The sequence below is a fragment of the Bombus affinis genome, chromosome 15 (genome assembly GCF_024516045.1).
Source record: "Bombus affinis isolate iyBomAffi1 chromosome 15, iyBomAffi1.2, whole genome shotgun sequence".
In the NCBI taxonomy this organism is placed as follows: domain Eukaryota; kingdom Metazoa; phylum Arthropoda; class Insecta; order Hymenoptera; family Apidae; genus Bombus; species Bombus affinis.
Genome location: NC_066358.1, coordinates 5,987,317 through 6,006,708, shown reverse-complemented (window position 1 = coordinate 6,006,708; position 19,392 = coordinate 5,987,317). Strand labels below are relative to the sequence as shown.

Sequence of the window (19,392 nt, the reverse complement as noted above, 5' to 3'; positions counted from 1 at the left end):
ATTACTTTCGTCGTGCGACAGCTTTTTATTCGGAGAAATTTAGGGACAGATTAGTGCAGTTAAAACAGGTGTTTCGATGTTTGTTGGAATAAATCGAAAATGTTGGCTTTGCTGTGCAATATTTTGTAGATGGTACAGCTGATTTAGGACTGGTTCTTGGTGTAGGAAGGATGAAGATGAATTTTAATGTTTCAATTTTTTGTGATAAGAAGAATAATAATCCTTTTTCGGAATGGAGATGAATTTTAATGTGTAACATGGGAAAGAGGAACTGATTGTTTTACTAGAGAACAACCACCATAAAATATTTCAAGTCGGTTGCCACGTGAAAAAAAGTTCTAGAAATAGATTGAACCTCATATGTAGTTGGGAAGCAAAACGCTGAAAGCTATTCTTCCGAGTGAAAATCAATTTTAAAATGAATGAACACCAGCGTACACGATCTGCATATACAGAGAAAGAAATCGCCGGAATCGATAAGTCGATTCTTTGTCCGATGTTTCACCGTGTTTGTGTTCGTTTATTCATTGCCTTTTTCGGTTTACTTTACTCTCGAAACAAAGTAATTCAATATTGTAATTCAATACAGCAGCTCACGAAAGTATTCGGATATTTGTAAAAACTTTTTATGAATATATTATGTGTGCTATGCGAAATATTTTGAATTTTCCTTTGCGCAGTATAATAGGAGCATCATGATTATATTGAAGAAGTTTGAGAGGATCTGAAAATTATATATAGTAATATATACAGAATGTGTACTAGAAATAGTAAATATCTTGTAACTTTCATATACATTTTCAATTGGTTCCAAATTTTACCAATGTAATATACTTGTAGATTTGTATATTTGTATGTTTGTATATTTTATACAATATATAGTACAGTATGAAAGTTTCCTGTGGTATGCCTTTAAGTACTTTTGTTATCCACTGTATGTACAAGAACGAAACATTTACACCTTAAAATCAATTTCCACGGCCATGTCAAAATCAGATTTTGTAATTGAATAACATTAAATGCTACATAATTAATTGAATAAATATTCTGCGATCATATTGATATCAATTATAATACATTTCGAAATCAAAAGGGATTTAATCAGGTTTTATGGTTTAATTAAATTATCGTTCTATAATTATGATAATATTGATTATAGTCTATTTCAAAGTTAACGTATTGTCAACTGCATGAATGAGATATTACTAGGCGCTTCTAGTAAGTTTCCTAGGGGCATTTCTAAAAATCCTATACCATAAGAATTTAATAATGAGAAATTGAAAGGAAATATTCTGTTGTTTTTCTGATCACATTATAAGAAAGAGTTTGTTAGAATAAAGTATAAACATGTTTCTCCTAATTTATTAGAAAAACTAAGATCTGTTAGAATGAAGCAAAAATCAGCTTCTTCTAATTTGTTAGGAAACTAAGAAAACTAAGAAAACTAGAATAGAAAATGGAGAATTTTCTCAAGCGGTTGGCCATGTGTTGTAGTAGAATTAATTTGGGACAACTATTGAAACAATCTGTTCGTGTTCACCAGAGGGTGTGAATTGGAATGGAACGATTTGAAAATGTCATTAGGGGGACCCTTTGAACCATCATCGATTCTTGAAAGGAGGTAGCGATGCCTGACGAGCATCCCCACACGTTTATCTTTTTCTCTCTTTGCTTCTTTACAGAACACGGTTGTGACATCGCGTTTGATTCAATAGGCGTTAACCGAGTGACCTGAATCTTGCCAACCGTATGGTAACCTTACGTAATTTATTCTTTTTTTCTATTTTTCTTTTTTACAAAAATTATTGGAAGGACTTGTTGGTAAAGAAAGAAACATATAATACCCGAGAATAAAATCAGTCATCTTAAGCTGAATATTATGTACATTATCATTCACAAGTTCCTGGATACTTTCTTCTTTTTAACAAGATGTATCTTAATAAGTATAAAGTTATAAATAAGGAATTAATAAGTACATATACTACCTTATACAATATTACCGAAGACAAGTAAAAAAATATATAAAACAAGGAACTAGCAATAAAAATCACCTCAAACTACTTCAAATCTACTTGATACGCCCACTCATACTTTAAGTAGAACGAGGCGCTATTGAGTCAGACCACGCGACTCGCAACACGTGGCTCCGTCAATCAGAGAGTTTTTAATTCATTAAAAGAATCAACTGACATCGTTTGATCTGATTTTGACATTAATTTACTCTCTGAATATCAGTATGTAAATATTTGATTCGACTTGGATTTCGGTTTGCCGTTCCAACGCGCTTACGTGTACAAAAGCCAGACACGTAGTAGCTGCAGCTTTAAATCCGTCATTTTACAACTGCTTCCATGAATCTGCCACATGCATTCGGCTATCGTTGGCTTACCGGATGTTTATGGAAGCCTCGTACTAGGCCGTATATGTAAAATACATGGCAACCAGTGCATATTTATGGAACACCGTTTTAAATTGTTCCTCCTGTTTGTCAGTCGAATCTCGAAGAACGAATGAATTTTTTGTGAGGTTTTACGAATATTTCTTTTGTCGCGCATACGCAGTATTGATTGTGAAGCGTGAATTTTTCTTTTTCGGAGTTTTATATAATATCTTTCGATGTAATAGAGTTAGGTTTGAGTTCTCTATTATATTTGGTCTTGATGCTGAATCAAAGAGATTTACGAGAATTTTAGTAAATATTTCTTTATTCGAAGATATAAAATTCCTATTGTGTGGAGTGTGTATTTTCCTTCTTGGACTTTTATGTAACATTTTGTTGATATAGTAAAGATAGTTTCGGATTCTCCATAATATTTCTTCCTCACGTTAAGTAAAAGAGATTCATTTCAATTTTTATGGCTATTTTCGTTGTACTATGAAAACATTCACTATGAGTTATGGATCTTCTCCTTATTTTAGAAATTTAACGTTACGTTTTGTTGATGCATAAAGTTACATTTGGATTTCCGCTAATATTTCTCTTTGATGCAGATTGAAAGATATCCGAACTTACGAAGTATATATTTATTTAAAAATGTGAATTTCTCTCTTTGAAAGTTCTATGCAATATTTTATTAATGCATTAGTATCCGATTTGGGTTCTCTGTAATATTTTCTCTCTAGTACTTCGTATTAATTTTTCTGAGTATTCCTTTTGTCTTGGAAATATTGCTATGGAAACGTATGAGATATTTATAGCAAGTTGTGGGTTTTCTTTTCAAATTTTATGCATTCTTCCTTTTAGTGCTTTAAAAGCAGAGGTCTTTGGGAAGAATGGAAGAAAAAAGTTCTTTAGTATTTTGCTGTTAAAATTTTAGGTTTACGAATTGAGGAACATTTAAGATTGATGGGCGCGTGAGGACCGAAATTCGAACTTCGCGCGTCGAAAGTCAGGACGCAAAAGTTTTAATTGCTTGTATTTTAAAAACGAAGTATCGGAAAACAAAATGTTAAAAGATTTTTCGATTTTTTTTAATATAAGGAATTAATATAAATACCAATAATGCAGCCATTGATAGTTTATATATTCTGGAATGTTTAAATTTCTGTTGTGGCAAATAGCTTTATCTATGCCTATTCAAGATCATTTTAAGTTCTGATAAAATTTTAAAAAATTTGATACTTAGCTTTCTGGAGGTTTTATTGATCTTAAGCCTGACCAATGATTTACCTTATCTACTTTCAAACTTAAAGTTGAATCTCCTCTTTTGTCGTTCAATCCCTTATCGATCAAATTGTCACTATTACGTCATATTAATTGGATTTTTAATGTAGATACAATTTACGAACACGCAATTATTCACTGATTTATTCTTATACAGTGGCGGCCAAAATTTTCTGATTGTATTTCAAACGCAGAAAATTTAATTGTTCTGTACTTTATAAGCCACTCCACGTTCTATAAGTATACTTTTTAAAAACTCATTATTTTAACAATATAATAAATTTACTTTGTGGTTAGACATTTTTGTATTGGAATGTTTTATGTTAATTTAATTATATTTAATAATGCATATGACAGTCATTATAAACTATTGTATTACTGGTTATTACATTAATGGTAAAAAATTTATAAGCAAACGATCTAAGATTATTAAAATATAATTACTATTTGAATTAACTTAAAAATATCATTTTTCAGACACTGGTCTAGCACTGTTCCTTCAATCTTTCTTTTAACTATTAAAAACTGGAAATATAGGCAAGAGGGCAAAGCAAAATAACGAATGGAGAAGGATGAAGTAATCGTGGTGTGACCTTGAACGAATCAAGAGGAGGACATCCGATAGATTGAAAAACAAAAGAATTTCGTCGGACAAGAAACGTTGAGCTGATCACAAATGGCCACGCCGCCGGATTCGCCAGGACCGGAAGAGGCTCTGTTTGATTTCGAAAGCACACGAACCAGGCAACAAACCACCAGACCTGTCGCCCTCGAGGAACTGCTTCGACAGACCAAATTCTCCAGACAAGAAATACGAGTGATGTACCGTGGCTTCAAGCAGGTAAGCCACGTTGAATCTGAAAATACAGCCGATGATACAGAATTGCGGTTCCTGGAACAATAAGTAGAGCCGTGAGTCACTCTTGGATGGTCTGGCCACTTTAATCCCCCGAGGACATTCCCAGTTAAAATTTCGTTTCTAAGCAGTGAGAAGATGTTTTAAATGAGGGTTTAATTGAATGTAATTAGTTAGATCTGGATTTTTTAAAATTTGTATTTAACATAAGCACTTGTTTAAAATTCATATTCTATTAGGCACGTAGAGGTGAATTAATCTCACCAGTTCGAGTATTTTTATTAATAATTTCAGTATAATTACATACTAACATTTGAAATTTTTCCGTTTCTGTCTCTACAAATTCTTTTAATTCTAATATTATTTAGATATTCAAAGCCAAATTAATTTAACCAACTGAAGTTTCATTTCTGTGCAATAATTTTAAAACGTAATTTTGAACTAGAGCTTAATTACGTGTAATTGGTGATGTTTCTACATTAAAATAATGAATAATTTATATATTAAAATGATTGATCAAATTAATCTGATTCTGAATTTTTAATGAAATATAAATTCCAAATATATTTTATATAAATTACTTCATTATCTTCTATAATATAAAATACAAAATTCTATGAAGCGCTTTATCATCAGTTTCTCATTCAGGTTGTTCCAAGAATCACAACTCTCTGTACCTCTCCTCAAAGTTAGTTATCTCTCATAGTCATTAACTTGCTATCAGCCTGCAACACGATACTGCATTAATGAATTCGTTTTATAAAATCTAAGTAATCCGAAACCTATCATGTATAATTACTTCTCACGAAAGAAAATTTCATATAAGAATAATCTTTCATGAAACGTTGAATAAGATCGTTCAGTTCTTGATTAAGTTAGTCTTTTTGTAAAATTAGTTATAATTCGTAACGATGATTGTACTTTGTCAACCAGTCGGCTGGTGCGTGTTCCTGGCTTGCCATCAATTTTCGTCATAATTTTATTTGCTATGAATATTCATGAGGAGACGGAAATGTCGCTACGGAATTTTATTTTGAATATCCCCCTCTCCTCTTACGTTGTGCGTACAATGTTTATCTAGAAATATTCTTTGACGAATTAACAATCATTTCTTATGCGTTATTAGCATTGTCTAGTACAATTATTTACCAACTAATAATATTATTGAATTGGCAAATTAGTAGCATAATTGGCAATAGTTGTAGATTATACATTTCTTTTTTATAAATTTATAATGTTATGATAAATAGGATCTTTCGCCTAGCAAAATTTACATAATTTCGTAAACTTTAGATATACGATTTTATGTGTTTTATTAGCAAGCTTATTTCTGCTATGCAAGGAAATTTGTTAATGCTGATAAACTATAATTTGTAACTTGGAAACTTTCATTGATAATATTGGCTCATAATTGTGCAACAGCGCCCAGACTATGATAATGTTAATGAAAAATAATAAATAACGCTAAAATTTCTGATATATTATAGTTCGAGATAGATTTTAATAAATCTATTTAGACGCGTCTGACAATAAATAAAAGAAAGTAATTCCATCGTTCAAATGTTGGTTTTTAAACGCGAAAGAAATAAAATGCAACGTAAAAGAGGTTAGTAGAAAAAGGTGAATTTGAGGGATTTTTGTAAAATGAATTTTGTCCAACTTCCTGAATCACGTTTTTAAACTTAGAGATTGCGTTCCTTTTTGTGCTTGGACATAACTTCGAGTTTCATATAAAAACAGGTAATTTTTTACCGCTCTCTGTAGTTATATTCAGATAAGAGGAAGCTAGAGATTATGGTCTATCCCAGTTCTTTGGACGAGCCTGCGTGGAAAGGTTTGTGATGTACAAGGTCATTCTTTGATGATGGACGGATTTCTCTGACTGTAGTGCAATAGAATGTCGAAGAATTCAGAATAAACAATTTTTAGAAAATAATTACTCCTTCATTCTTAAAATTTCTTGTATTTTTGGTATCAAGTACAAACAATACATACTTTCAACATTTCATAAGAAATAAATAATAATAATTATGTCGCGTATGTTGAAATGTTCATAGCTTGTAAAATAAGAAAGAAATTGGGGGAATGACATTCAATTTGCACACAAACATGTAATAATTGCAACAATATCGCTACGATGATTAATCTATAATTGCAAGTGCGTAGAGTTATAAAATCGTCTAAAGTACCTTATTTCTCTTTCATATAATACATGTAGTAACGATTCAATTTTAATCAAACTATCACCATATGAGTACACGTAATGCCAGCGATTTTCATGACGAATATGACCTTGATGTTGCAAAGGAGAAATTTCGATTTTTGCGACAAATGAGTTTTCGAGGCTTAGGAGGGGAAAGTAACGTGCCACGCCAATCCCGTGTCACTCATAAAATATTTACGTAGCGTTTAGAGGGTAATAGAGACGGTAGTTGTACCTCCTCGAGTTTCCTTCAAGGTTGATGTTGTTTCTACGTAAATGTCATAGGTGTACGCTCTAGCATGTCAATACGGTAGTTCAAAACGTTTGTTGTTCTAATTTTATGCTTTAGATCCGATCTAATCCTTTTTTTAAATAAAACACGAAATTTAATTGAAAATTTCAGTTGATCCTTGATTAGTAATTTAATTGATGAAATTAAAGACTATACTTCGAACTTCAGTTATATTTGTACCATTTTAAATTAAATACAATTATACAATTATAGTTATATCACACATATTAAAATTACGGTATTACAAATTTAAAAAATTATTTAATATATGTTATAATTAATCTTTAATTATAATATATGTGAAAATCGATTTGTGGTATTATTAGTGTAACGTCAAACCTTTAAGGGACGGTAAAGTTAATTAAATTTAAAAGAAATAGTACTTTGTGCCTGGTAATAGTACTTAGTGTTTGGTATTTTCTTTTCGACTAATATTTCGTTTAAGTGTTCCAAGTTACTTAACTGCGTTTTCCTCCATTGAGGATGTAACTATCCGCAGACAAACGAGTTCGGAACTGTAGCAGAACCACCTGTACGTTTCACGGTAATTTGTCGAGTTTAGAACTTTCTATTCTTTAACCAGGATTTACCTACATTGCACGATGTCTGTCTCATTTGGGCAAACCGAATACATACGTTGTACTTGGTACTTTTGTTTAAAGAAACATTTTCTTTGGTCTACCACTATGTTAACCGTATTGCGAGTTAACACTGACCTTACCAGGTTCGGTCAAATGAGCGGTTTCAAAATTTAATCTAAAATTGTACATTTATTGTTATTTCTTTTGTTCATCTAACTTTATGTAAACTCTTATATTATCCGATTAATCAATTTCTTAATTTATGTTGATTTACGTGTCACAAACCTTTTTGACTGTCTCTGCAATAACAGTTTCAATAAAATCTCTACCACTTTTTCTGCCTGATAGTTTTTATACATTAACAATGTTTCTTTGCTCAATTAACGACAGATGAAAGTCGGCTGCAGTCCAAACGTTTCACTTTTTGATAGCTATCGATATAGATAACTGGCACGAGGTAGACAACGAAGAGATGGCTTATTGTCTGACGTAGTCGATATTATTCAAGCACCGTCGCGAATCTCTATTTTAACACGTTTCCACGTGGTTTAGTTTGTACTAGCATAATCGACTTTCTGAAGCGACAAAAAATTTCCCTTTGTATCGTAACGATATGACAGCACATATACATATTTGAAATAAAACATTTCGAAAGAATGGACATGTTCGATCGATTGATTAATCGACGTTGTTTCTGGTTGTATCACAAATGTTGTAAGATGACGTATTCACTATCGTTCAAAAATATATGTACATACATATGTTGTGTGTATATATATGTACAACATATTGTTTATTGTATATCGTACATCATGTTATACATATACATGTATTTATATATATTTGCTTACTTTTGACAAGATATACAGTGAATTGAAAGAATATTGATGGAAAAAATATTGATCACTTAGAGATTTTTATAATTCTGTAGTATCGATAGTAAATTGTAAAATATTTTATTACTAGATACATCTTTTAATAAGTATGGTTAGTTTATGATCTATTAATTCCATAAAGAGATAATGTCGCTTCTAATTGTCAATTTATCATTAATTTGTATACTTTGATCAAACTGAAGTACTGTTACAAATGAACTAAAGCTTCTGAAAAATTTTGAACGGTAGTGTACGTATAAAACGCTTTTGGGACTGGTATACTGATGATCAAAGTCGTGAATACACGATGTGATAGTTTTGTCACAAAATGTGTGGCTTTTAACTGCAGTTTTTTCCCGGCTAAACACACGTATACTAGATATCGACCGGCGTATTATGCTTTTGCCAGCCTAAAAGTGTGTCACGACGATTACTATTTCGCGAGATACCAATGAGTTTTCGAAATTCTGCTGGAAGGTTTCGAACTGACAAATGGATCTACTTTCAATCGATCATTTTACTGAAAAGAGTGAAATAAGAGAGATATTAAAATTTCGACCATTTGGTTTTTCTTTTTAACTGGCATTATTTTCAAAGATATTATTCTTTTATATTATTTAAATATTAAGTACTGTTTCTGACTTCAAACAACAGGTTCCCTGGTAAGATTGTCTCTAACATTCGTTTTTATTATTCTTTTATAAAATGTGTTTCAAAGTAACAGTTGAATTATAGGATGTCATTAATTATAATCACATCTTTTACTTATCCTCTAAAGCATCTTTTATAGGTCATTTACGAAATAATCTTCAAAAATATTCTTCTCCTATATTATACAAGTATTTATACTCCTTTTCTGCTTTAAACAATAAATTATCTGATAAAATTGTCTCCAGTGCACTCGTATATCATTATTATTTTTAAAAAGGGATTTTAAAAGGGAAATTTCCTGCGGTTGTTTTAATCTGATGATATTAAAGGGTATTTAGACGTACAGCGGCTACAAACAATATTTACTTACCATTCATTTATCGCAGCATTTACATACTAATTACTTAGGTTCAAGTATACTTTTCGTATCATTTAATAGTACATATATACTTTTGTATGATTACAAAAATTTGATACTGTAAAGATGAAATATATAGAACCTAATAAAAAGATTGCTTTATTGCAAAATAAGGATATGTGACGATACCTTTTATAGCCACTGTATTTTTCTGAATGAAAAAATGTATTCAATTGAAATGTAAAAGGCAAAGAGAGTTGAAGAGAATTTATTTATGTTTCTGACCAGCCTCTGAAAGGATCGAAAGGTTGAATATCGTAAGTACTTTCGTCGCACAGCCACTCGTCGACGAGCACTTGCACGTTACGTAGAAAAAGCCCCGAGCCTTGGAACGTTTTGTGTGTATGGGCGAAAAAAGCGTCGGATTTTTCGAGAGTTCCTTAGGTGTTTTAATTGCGCTATTTCGCCACTGTACGCTCTCCACTTGAGCCTTTAAGACTGGCAATTGTGTCAAGAGCATGCGTTTGCACGACGATGAAAATGTACGGTGCTAAGTATCGCGGGTATGTTTATGGTATTTTTTATCCGAATAGGTAATGTCTAAAAAACATTGAATTCTCGAAATGAAAGAAATTTATCGCTAAAATTACCAAATCAGTCAATATGACTGATATTGGGTCTTTCGTCTCTACAATTGAGAATCACAACAAAGAAACACGATATGTATATAGTAGAAGGTTAACGGACTTTAGAGGATTAATTTGTGACATTCTTCATACTTCATTTATTATCAGAAGGCATCAGAAGTTTGGCTGGAAGAAGCTGTTACCTATATTACACAACCTATATATAATATCTATTATTAAATCAAATTTTTGTTTCAATTACCCTTTATTATGAAAAGGTGCCATAAATATGACGTTCAGTATTAAGTAAAACTTCTATTTCAATTATTATTTATGGAAAAGAAAAGACATGATAACAATGTTAACTTTCTAAACGCTGCTCTATACAGAAACAAAATATTCAAGTGTAATCTTGCGGACAGAATCTACCGCGAAGCGTCGAATTTATTCTCCTCCATGGCATTGATATATGGTTAGGCAGCAAACAAGTCCGATATCCTCTATTCTGTGGCCTCTTTGTCACAACTATCGAGGAGGCACAACGTAGCCTCATTGTTTCCCTTGTTCTTTCTCTCGATCTTAAGTCTAGAGTATAGAAGTCTTTTTTTTCCTTTTTCTTTTTTTTTTCAATGAAAGCGTAAAGGTTAGGCGAGCGTTAGCACGTTCGTCCTATTGAACTCGATTCTATTTAAGGGAAGTATGGCGGGAGTAAGCGTGTGTGTCGGTATCTAGTGGCAATCGAAGAAGGCCGACCACCAGAGGCCGCGTCGAGGCCGGAACCTTGACGTTTAGGAAAATTGCGAGGATTTAGGCCTACGTATGTATATAATAGCCGCACACGCACGAAGGTCGATAGGATAGCTGAACTTTTCAGCAAATTGTCGCCTTCTAATTCGGATGAACCTTCGAACTTTCACGCATCCCTCTGACCTATTCCAATTACCTTGTGTCATTGGATAAGCAACCTTTGCTTCTCCTACGAGAAGTAAATTTAAGCTTTTCTTTTATCGATAGTTTACTTTTGTAACGACTCCACGGTACTGAATATAATACAAAAGAAGATGTATTATCACTACCGTACAATACAGTATTTTAGTAGATGAGTTTAACACATTCACGAGCAGTAGTTTCATTAAAAATGCTATACTAAAGTTATAAGCTACTGCAGATGAGATAAGGGAAAGAATTTGAACTTTGCTTTTAAATATTCTTGTATCATTTATTTGATTTATTATTAGTGATTGAAGTCATTATAAGAAAGTCTACCTTTTATGATAATTTTAAAGCAAATGAAATCTCAATCTGAAGTAAGAATTGTATAAGTAACTTATAGATAGATGAAAAAATATGATTTTATTTAAAATTGTTCATCTCGTTCACAAAATCATTAGAACTTCCTCTTCCTAATTTGTTATCTCTCTTATTACAAAACAGTGCCGTAAGTACAGGTTAACGAGAACTATAAGTTGAGTGGTACTTCAATGAAGAATCCAACTACAATTTCTAGGGGCCGCTAAGTCTCTTTTCAATTCAGTTCGTTCAGTTCGTTTCGCGGTGTATCTATGTAGCTCTATTCGTGAACTGTTGAACCTCTGTTCTATTTACCATACAAGCATTACGATTATTATATCTTTGACGACGTTTACATTATATTATATTTCAATCTCAATTGGATTAACCGCTCCAATTGCAGTTCACGTGTCGACTGAAATTCTAATGAGGTGAAGTCCGACGTAATTTTCTGAGCGAATAGAATTTAGTGACAATGTTCCATGTAATTGAAGTGTACCTCCATAATTTACTTTCTCAAATGCAAATATAGGTCGGCCACGAATACCTTTCGCGTATTGTGTAAACTAATCACTCAGGACATATTTACATAATTACATTTATGTTTAACATTATTATTTATATTAATTGTTTAATTATTATTTATAGTATTTTATTAAAATATTAACCCTTATTTTGGAGTGTGCATCTTTTAATGTTATATTAATGATACTGCTAAAGGGATTTTTTTATTTTTTTGATTTTCATAGTGTTTCTATTCAATTTATGTAACATCAATCGAGAGATTAGGCCCTGCATTATATTCGCTATCTTATCAAACCGATTAAACTGTCGGAAATACGGAAACTTTCGTTGTAAATGTCATATTAAAAAACGAAAATCGATTTCTGACGTTGGAATCTCGTAATGGATGGTTGCTTTCTATAGGATGCAACGGAGGATGTTCGTTTTTGGCGAACATATGTAGGTATGATTCCGAGGAAACTATAAAACCTAACCTCCAGGGAGTCGATAAAACTTTATGGGCTCGATCGTTCGAAAAGATATCGTGTAAGATTTCATGGGAAACATTTTCGTACAAAGCAGGTAGTCATTTTAAATATTGTAACGTTATGCATCTAATATGAACCTTTGGTTTTTTAATTTAATTAGAAATATTTTTTAGGAGGAATTTTAATTAAATAAATTTATTCTAAAATTTTGTATCAACAGTTTACTATATATTCTATTACATGAATATACTCGCTATATTAAACATTTCTCTAAGATAAACTTTTTTTGTCTGTTAAAATGGGAATAAGATTGAAATATAAAAATTAAAGAGTGGCAACAGGATTAAATCTGCTTCTTTCAGAAATAGAAACGATGCGGAGAAATATCCCTAGGAATACACGAACGAAACTGGACCTTCTGTTTTTTCCTGCATCCGTTCGTCTTAATAATGGAAAAAGTCTTAGCTCTGGCCTACTTTCGCCGCAATTTACCGTGTTCACGGCTCTCGCATAACTTCCTCCAAGTAGCTACACGCTCGTTCCGCTGTTCTTTTGTTGCCAACTCTTTCGTTAGCCCTTCTCCATCACGATGGTTATTCTTGCCGTGCTTCCTCCAGCTACAACCGAAAATCCGGATACAATGCAAACATTATCGTCGAATATTATGCAAAAATGGTAATTACTTTGCCAGCATTAAGATTCCTGTGCTTCCCTTAATTGCTTTTAAGTAATTAGTTCCGAGTTTAATATTTCCGTGAATAATAACGCTACAGAACATAGAATCTTGAGGATAGAAATGTAAAATAGAAGCTTGAATTCTTTCTTCTTTTGATTTTATATTTTTCATGTAAGGTCACGAACCTTTTATTCTGTTCTTTTTATATTTTCTCTCTTTTATGTAGGTTTACGCTTCCTTATTCTTTTCTGAAATATTCTTTATAAATTCAAATTAGAAGAATGTCTTACTCCTTTTATATATTTGTTTTGTATTCATTCTTTTTGTTAATTTTTAAATTATGAAGTCTGAATAATTGAATTCAATAAAAATTTTGTCATTCGTATCTTTATTTTATTGATTCCATCATATGATTTATGTTCAGTATGTTTTGCTGGTAATTTATTCTGAAACGAAGGAATCAATGGAGATTTTCTGTGATTTCTCAAGCATCCGCTTCGTTTCTTCTTTTCTTTTCCTCTGTTTATTTCTGAAAAGTAAGGAAAGCCTGTGAAATATCGTTCACCGAAATACATTGCTTTTCCTTACCTGAGTACACTCTCGTGGATAGAGTATTCTGATTGTCTGGAGAAATTGCACATTCGAGCTTCGAATCCCACTACAAATGGAGCGTTTCTCAACGCTGCTTCAAATGAATCCCCAACTACATAAAATCACACCATATTAAATTCTTTATATGCACCTTCTCCAATTATATTTATATTTCATTGTATTCGGTATAAAAATGTTACACCTCTTATTTCAAGATTTATAAAAGATAAATTAAAATTACTTTAAATTATTGAATTATAGAATTTTTGAAATCCTACTCTAGAAAAATATAAAGAAAAATAAAAAAGAGAAAGAAAATTTTATTATTCTTTTTTATCTTACTTGCTTCGTTAAAATCATTGTTCGACAAATTAAGATTCAAACTTTTGAGCTTTATGGAACCGGAAGTCAATACTTCGGCAAGTGCTGCACCTCCAGCAGCCTCTATTCCGCAAGCACTCACGTCGAGAACTTCCAAACTTTCGCTTCTTAACAGATCTAAAACAAACACAGACAATGAACTCTCGGAATGCAATTTCCACGTGTTCTTTGTCTAGAATCCGATCATTTCGTTTTCGAGGAAGTTGTAAAGACTTCTAAATAGGGAACTACATATATACATATAATGAGTTAAAAATAATTCTGTAACTTAATCATGATATTTACAATTTCTTTTCAAATATCAAATCACGATATTTCTTCTTTTTTATTAGTATTTCAATCTTAATTCATTTAAACGAGATGAACAAAGAATAATGTTGCACTTTGTTTATTAATAATAAGATAAGATAATTATTATCTCTCTCTAATAATTATTATCGATTAATAAATATTATCTCCATAATCTTTTAATGTCAGTTTTCCCGTTAAATAGAATACACGGAGAAAATATTTCGAAATTCATCCGAAATAATTGTTACCAATTAATAAATAATTCATTGTCATATATCAATTTTATGACAACATTTTTCTGCAAAAATGTAATTTTAAATGTTTAAGAAACGATATTGCAAAGTTCTATAGTTTAACGTATAAATCACGGGATAGTGTCCATTCGGGCAGATTCAGCAAAAGTCAAACAGGAATCCGGTGTAATTTCCGAGCGGAACACGCTGGAGATTAACGGGACGGAAGTCGAGCACGGTGTTTGTTCTACGAGATACAATCGCCGTCATGGCTTCGATACGGTAACCAGTATAAATATTGACTCATAAGAGGATAAAGTTAGTAACTTAATACTTTGTACACTTACAGGCACACACATGAAACATCCCGTTGTCTAGCAAAGAATTTAGCCTCAAATTCAAATGCTGTAGTGTTGTATGCTCCGCCTTTAGCAGCCCATAGATTATACCAGCCACTCCATCCGGTCCTATATCATTGTTTGCTAAATGCAGTATTTTCAAGTTCCTGTGCGAGAGGTATTCACCAACTGCCTTTGCTCCTTTGTCTGCCAGTTTACAATGAGAAAAGTCTAATTCTTCTATCTGAATTGAAAAAGAATTTGATATTAACAGCACAGTATTATAAGAATGATCAATAAACAATATTATAGAAAATACGTTCTTACTTTCAGATTGTTATTGAATAATAGGACACTGAAGAAATAGAAAAAGAGAATATTAAGTATTAAAAACCAAAGCGAGTTTAATCAAATTGAAATTTAAATGACTGGAAAAATTAGACAATGGAAAAATTAAGAGACTCAAAGTTTGTAAAATTAAGAATTTGAGATATTAAAAGATTGAGGAATTAAGAGATATAAGATGTTGGAAAATTAGAGGATCAAGGAATTGAAAAATTGTACGATATGAAAATTTTTTGTAAGCCTTTGTGACGCTACTAACACTATCATTCTCCAGCACACCTTGAAGAAGAGCTGCTACACGTGGTTGATCCAAATTGCTTCTAGTCAAAGTAAATTTCTTCAATTTCGGGCAAGCTTTAATCCCACGACCAAGACCAAAGCAATCTTCAATGGATATCCTTTATTGTTATTTTTATCTTTTTAATGTACATAAATCAGACTTGAAGAAATAGTAGAGTATTAAACTGTAACCTGGAAAAGCAACTTACTCGAAGTCTCGCCACTCGAAACCGTCGTTCATGTAAACCAGTCCGAAATTAATGCGAAGCTCAGTAAGATGAGGGAATTGTGGCAGAATAAACTCCAACGGGATGTGATGGACGAATGCTTCCTCTGCTAGACACGGATCTTCTTCGTTTAGAGATATCTTATCCTTCCTGTGAATGTGAACAGATTTCGTGCAAATAAGTAGTACTGTACTATGTACAATGATTATGTAAGGTGAAGGCTTATACGACAGATTCAAGGAGAAAGATTTCAATTTTTGAAAGTCTAATGGTAGCTACCTTTTGTAAATTTCTTTTGGATTCGGATTTTTTCCTTATATTGAGATAGTTTAGATTTGTAATTAAATTATTTTGTATAAACAAATTTTAGAATATATTATATCTTATTTATTTAAGAAGATTTACTTTGTTGGCAGTAAAGAACGTAGCTCTATTGTGTGCACATAATCACGCACAAGATCGATCATCTTTTCACAATCTTCCTTTTGGGATTCGAAGAAACTTGGCTCGAGATTCTCCAAATATTCACGAAAAGCACCTTCGCAATAACGTCGCCGCCAGGAATTGCCATGTTCAGCGCAATCGTTGTGCCCCCATCTGAAATAATTCTAGTCTCTCCCGCATTCTCACATTTGAATTTGGGGTCACGCTTTATGTAAACCAAAAACGAGTTTCTTTATGAAAATTCGATAGTTCTCGTGCTGGAAAGTGGGCGAACAGTTTCAAGAGAATGCTCGTTGAAAAACGGCCAAGAGAAATTAATGGAATTGATACTGTATAAAGTACATATACTACCGCCGGTAGTAAGCTAAAACTACTCATGGTCGGTAAATTAAACATCCATTTATGAGATTGCTTCCGTGTTTTATGCTTTTATGAAGACGCGAATAAACTTTTTTTTACGGCCTCTTTTATGGATTGCGAATTTTTTAAATTTTCTGTTTTTCTAATTTCTTGATTTCCTGGGGTTTCACGTTTCCTTATTTTCCTTACCACTTAATTTTCTCTGTTACTCGTTCCAATTTTCTCTACTTTTTCTATTCTTACACTCTATACTTTTCATTTCAACTTTGTACTACACGATAATATAAAGAAATTTTTCCGAAGTGTTTTCAATGCTTTCGATTACGTTTTTCACCTTGCTCTCGAGCAACGTTCCCAATAATGTTCATTGTCGATTTTCCTTATAGTCAACTCGAACGGTAAATCGGTAGGCAGAATTTCCATCAGCATATTTCTATCCTCACAGGTTGGTAATTCCTCCAGTATCGGATTTTTCTTCCATACGGAGGCTATGACACGAAGGGCGAGGGTCTTTAAGCTTGGGACTCTCTCCTCGTCCCAGGAAACATCTTCCGGTCGAATTGTTCGATCGACCTCGCACGTTAACCGCGTCGTTTCTTCCGAACATCTTCCAAAAAAGATATTAATTACATATGCATCTTTTTTGGTGTTAATTATTATATATAATTATAATAAGAGTTCCGAATATCAAGTATTCGAGAAAGTTGAGAATCGAGCAGTAGAAAGTTTAAGGAATTTGGAATTTGGGACGTTAGAAACATAGGAAATCAATGATTGAAAAAGATAGAACGTTGTTAAATTTGTAAATTCAAAAACTAGATAACTAAGAAATTAGTAAATTGAGGAATTACAGAATTACGGAGTTGGAAAAATAGCAAATTATAGGGTTTTTAACAAAATTAAAAAAATCTGGAGAACTTACCTGTAAGCTTCCAACACGTTCTTGGGTATAGTGTGCGGAATTTTCATTTTTGTTACCTCCTCTATGCATTAGATTCATAAATATGTAAACAGAAGCATCTCCCCTGGTTCATTTCCTCCATATCTCCACCATATGATAACTTGCTTCAGGCGAAACATATAATCGACGATAAAAGCTTCTATCTTCAACGAGTTAACATACTGTGCCAATTCCTTCTTTTCATATTCAATTAAACGACCTATTTTCCGACTGAAATAATATCCACCATAATAATTATATTTTCAGGAATGTCCCGAGGGTGTAGTTCACGAGGACCTGTTCAAAGATATTTATGCGAAATTCTTTCCTCATGGCAGTAAGTTTTAATTATGTCTTGCCTTGTAATTAATTATTACGAATAATTTTAATATTAATTCATATACACGTTGCAGATTCTAGTCTTTACGCTCATTACGTGTTCAAGGCCTTTGATGTTAATTGCAATGGTGCCATGAATTTTAGGGTAATTTCAATTTTTTTTCTAACAATTCTCTTTCATTATCGGGGTTTTCCTACTTAATTTAACTTAATTTGTAATAATGCATATTTAATATCTAATTTTTTACTAATTTTCTTTTTATGCAGTTCCTTTGATCTCCAAAGTTCCTAATGCATTAATTGTACTACATTTTTTCCTAATTTCCCAATCTTCGAAGGAAGAGAAAAAGAAGTAGAAAGATCCCAAACATACGATACGGTTTTTCTTCTCAGGATCTCCTGGTCATTTTATCGACTCTACTACGAGGCAGTATCTACGAGAAGTTACGATGGATCTTCAAGCTGTACGATATAAATGGCGACGGATGCATCACCAGGGGCGAGCTATGGGAAGTGGTGATCGCAGTGCATGAGCTGATGGGACGACGACATCACGCCGAGGAGGAAAGGAAAGCGAGAGAGCAGTTGGATAGGGTGTTCAAGAAGTTCGATTTAAACCAGGATGGCATAATAACGATCGAGGAATTTATGGAGAGTTGTCTGAGGGTATCGACACGTTTGCATTTTATGCATCTTTGAACAATATTGCTACTTCGTGAATAGTTTGCCGATGGCGAGAAGTTCTCGATATTGATGCATGCTATCCACTGAAGAATCAATATCTCGTGAAATCTTAACATTATAATTTGGAGTCTCTAAATCTTAACATTATAATTAGTATTATAAGACAAATAAAATTTGTTAAATGATCTGTACAATTATTATACACGTAAGAATGGATTGAGGAAGAACATGATCATCTTCCTTCTAATCTCCAAGAAAAGAATTCATAAAACTTCAGAAATAAAAAATTGTTCACAATTCGTATCAAAATGAGACAATTCGTATGAGACAATCTCACATGTCTTAAGGAGTTGAAAGAAAAAGGTATACGAAATCTAAAGTTTTATTTGTCTATCATATCGATCTCTATATTTCTCCTAATGACAATTATATTAACAAAAATGGTATGTTTAGGATGATGTGACTACACGGTCGTTGGCAAAGTTCGATTACGCGTTTTGATCTCCGGAGAAGGAAGAGCCTCCGGTGATGACCAAGACGACGCCGCCAACGCCGCTCTCTACTACGACCACCTTCTCGCAGTCCCAATCGCCCTCGCCACCACCGCCGTCCTACTCTCTGCTGCCACCTATTCCACCGCCTTTGCCTTCTCAACCACCTCCAGGTTACACCGTTCAAGATCAGGAGCTTTATATGCTCCTAGCGGCGCACTGGTGGAACCAACCGGAGGCTCCACTCTTTTGCTAAGGGTAAATTATCATATTGAACCTTCTTGTACAATCCAATTAATACTATTATCATTAGTGAAATTTTAGAAGTTACAAGTTACAAATTAAAAATACCAATAGATTCTCTAACGTAATTGGAACATGTTTG

The 19,392-nt window shown here is 32.7% G+C and overlaps 2 protein-coding genes and 1 long non-coding RNA gene across 6 annotated transcripts in view; 2 read left to right on the top strand and 1 right to left on the bottom strand.

Moving 5' to 3' along the window:
* The window catches only part of LOC126924902 (Kv channel-interacting protein 1), a 29,484-nt gene that overhangs the window by 3,685 nt on the left and 6,407 nt on the right, over positions 1-19,392 (top strand). For both annotated transcript variants that reach the window (XM_050739881.1, XM_050739880.1), the window contains exons 2-6: positions 4,142-4,505; positions 17,761-17,830; positions 17,907-17,977; positions 18,226-18,498; positions 18,970-19,265. In XM_050739881.1, coding sequence (XP_050595838.1) covers positions 4,341-4,505; positions 17,761-17,830; positions 17,907-17,977; positions 18,226-18,498; positions 18,970-19,017 — 627 coding nt within the window. In that variant the 5' untranslated portion in view covers positions 4,142-4,340 and the 3' untranslated portion in view covers positions 19,018-19,265. The remainder of the gene's footprint in view (positions 1-4,141; positions 4,506-17,760; positions 17,831-17,906; positions 17,978-18,225; positions 18,499-18,969; positions 19,266-19,392) is intronic.
* Positions 12,583-17,728, bottom strand: LOC126924896 (dynein regulatory complex subunit 5-like). 3 transcript variants are annotated; one of them, XR_007713747.1, is made up of 10 exons: positions 17,476-17,728; positions 16,888-17,160; positions 16,155-16,346; positions 15,732-15,899; positions 15,503-15,641; positions 14,908-15,142; positions 13,998-14,153; positions 13,653-13,767; positions 13,072-13,593; positions 12,583-13,005 (listed from the first exon to the last, which is right to left on the bottom strand). XR_007713747.1 is itself a non-coding variant. In XM_050739861.1 (9 exons), the coding sequence occupies exons 1-9, from the start codon at positions 17,520-17,522 to the stop codon at positions 13,506-13,508; spliced, it is 1,413 nt and encodes a 470-aa protein (XP_050595818.1). In that variant the 5' UTR covers positions 17,523-17,728; the 3' UTR covers positions 12,583-13,505. The 3 variants fall into 3 exon arrangements, 2 of the variants coding, with proteins under 2 accessions (XP_050595818.1, XP_050595820.1); XM_050739861.1 differs by having other exon boundaries at positions 12,583-13,593; XM_050739863.1 differs by lacking the exon at positions 16,155-16,346 and having other exon boundaries at positions 12,583-13,593.
* Positions 14,955-15,801, top strand: LOC126924907 (uncharacterized). Its single transcript, XR_007713751.1, has 2 exons — positions 14,955-15,076; positions 15,232-15,801. It is a non-coding gene; the product is annotated as an uncharacterized LOC126924907 (long non-coding RNA).

Bases quoted from the DNA above. Each gene is read 5' to 3' on its own strand.
- LOC126924896 (XM_050739861.1), bottom strand. From the start codon at position 17,522: ATGAAAATTCCGCACACTATACCCAAGAACGTGTTGGAAGCTTACAG. The intron at 16,347-16,887 runs GTGAAAAACGTA...GAATTATTTCAG, and splicing joins GAACGTTGCTCGAGAGCAAG to ATGGGGGCACAACGATTGCG. The intron at 13,594-13,652 runs GTAAGGAAAAGC...CTTACTTTTCAG, and splicing joins ATCCACGAGAGTGTACTCAG to AAATAAACAGAGGAAAAGAA.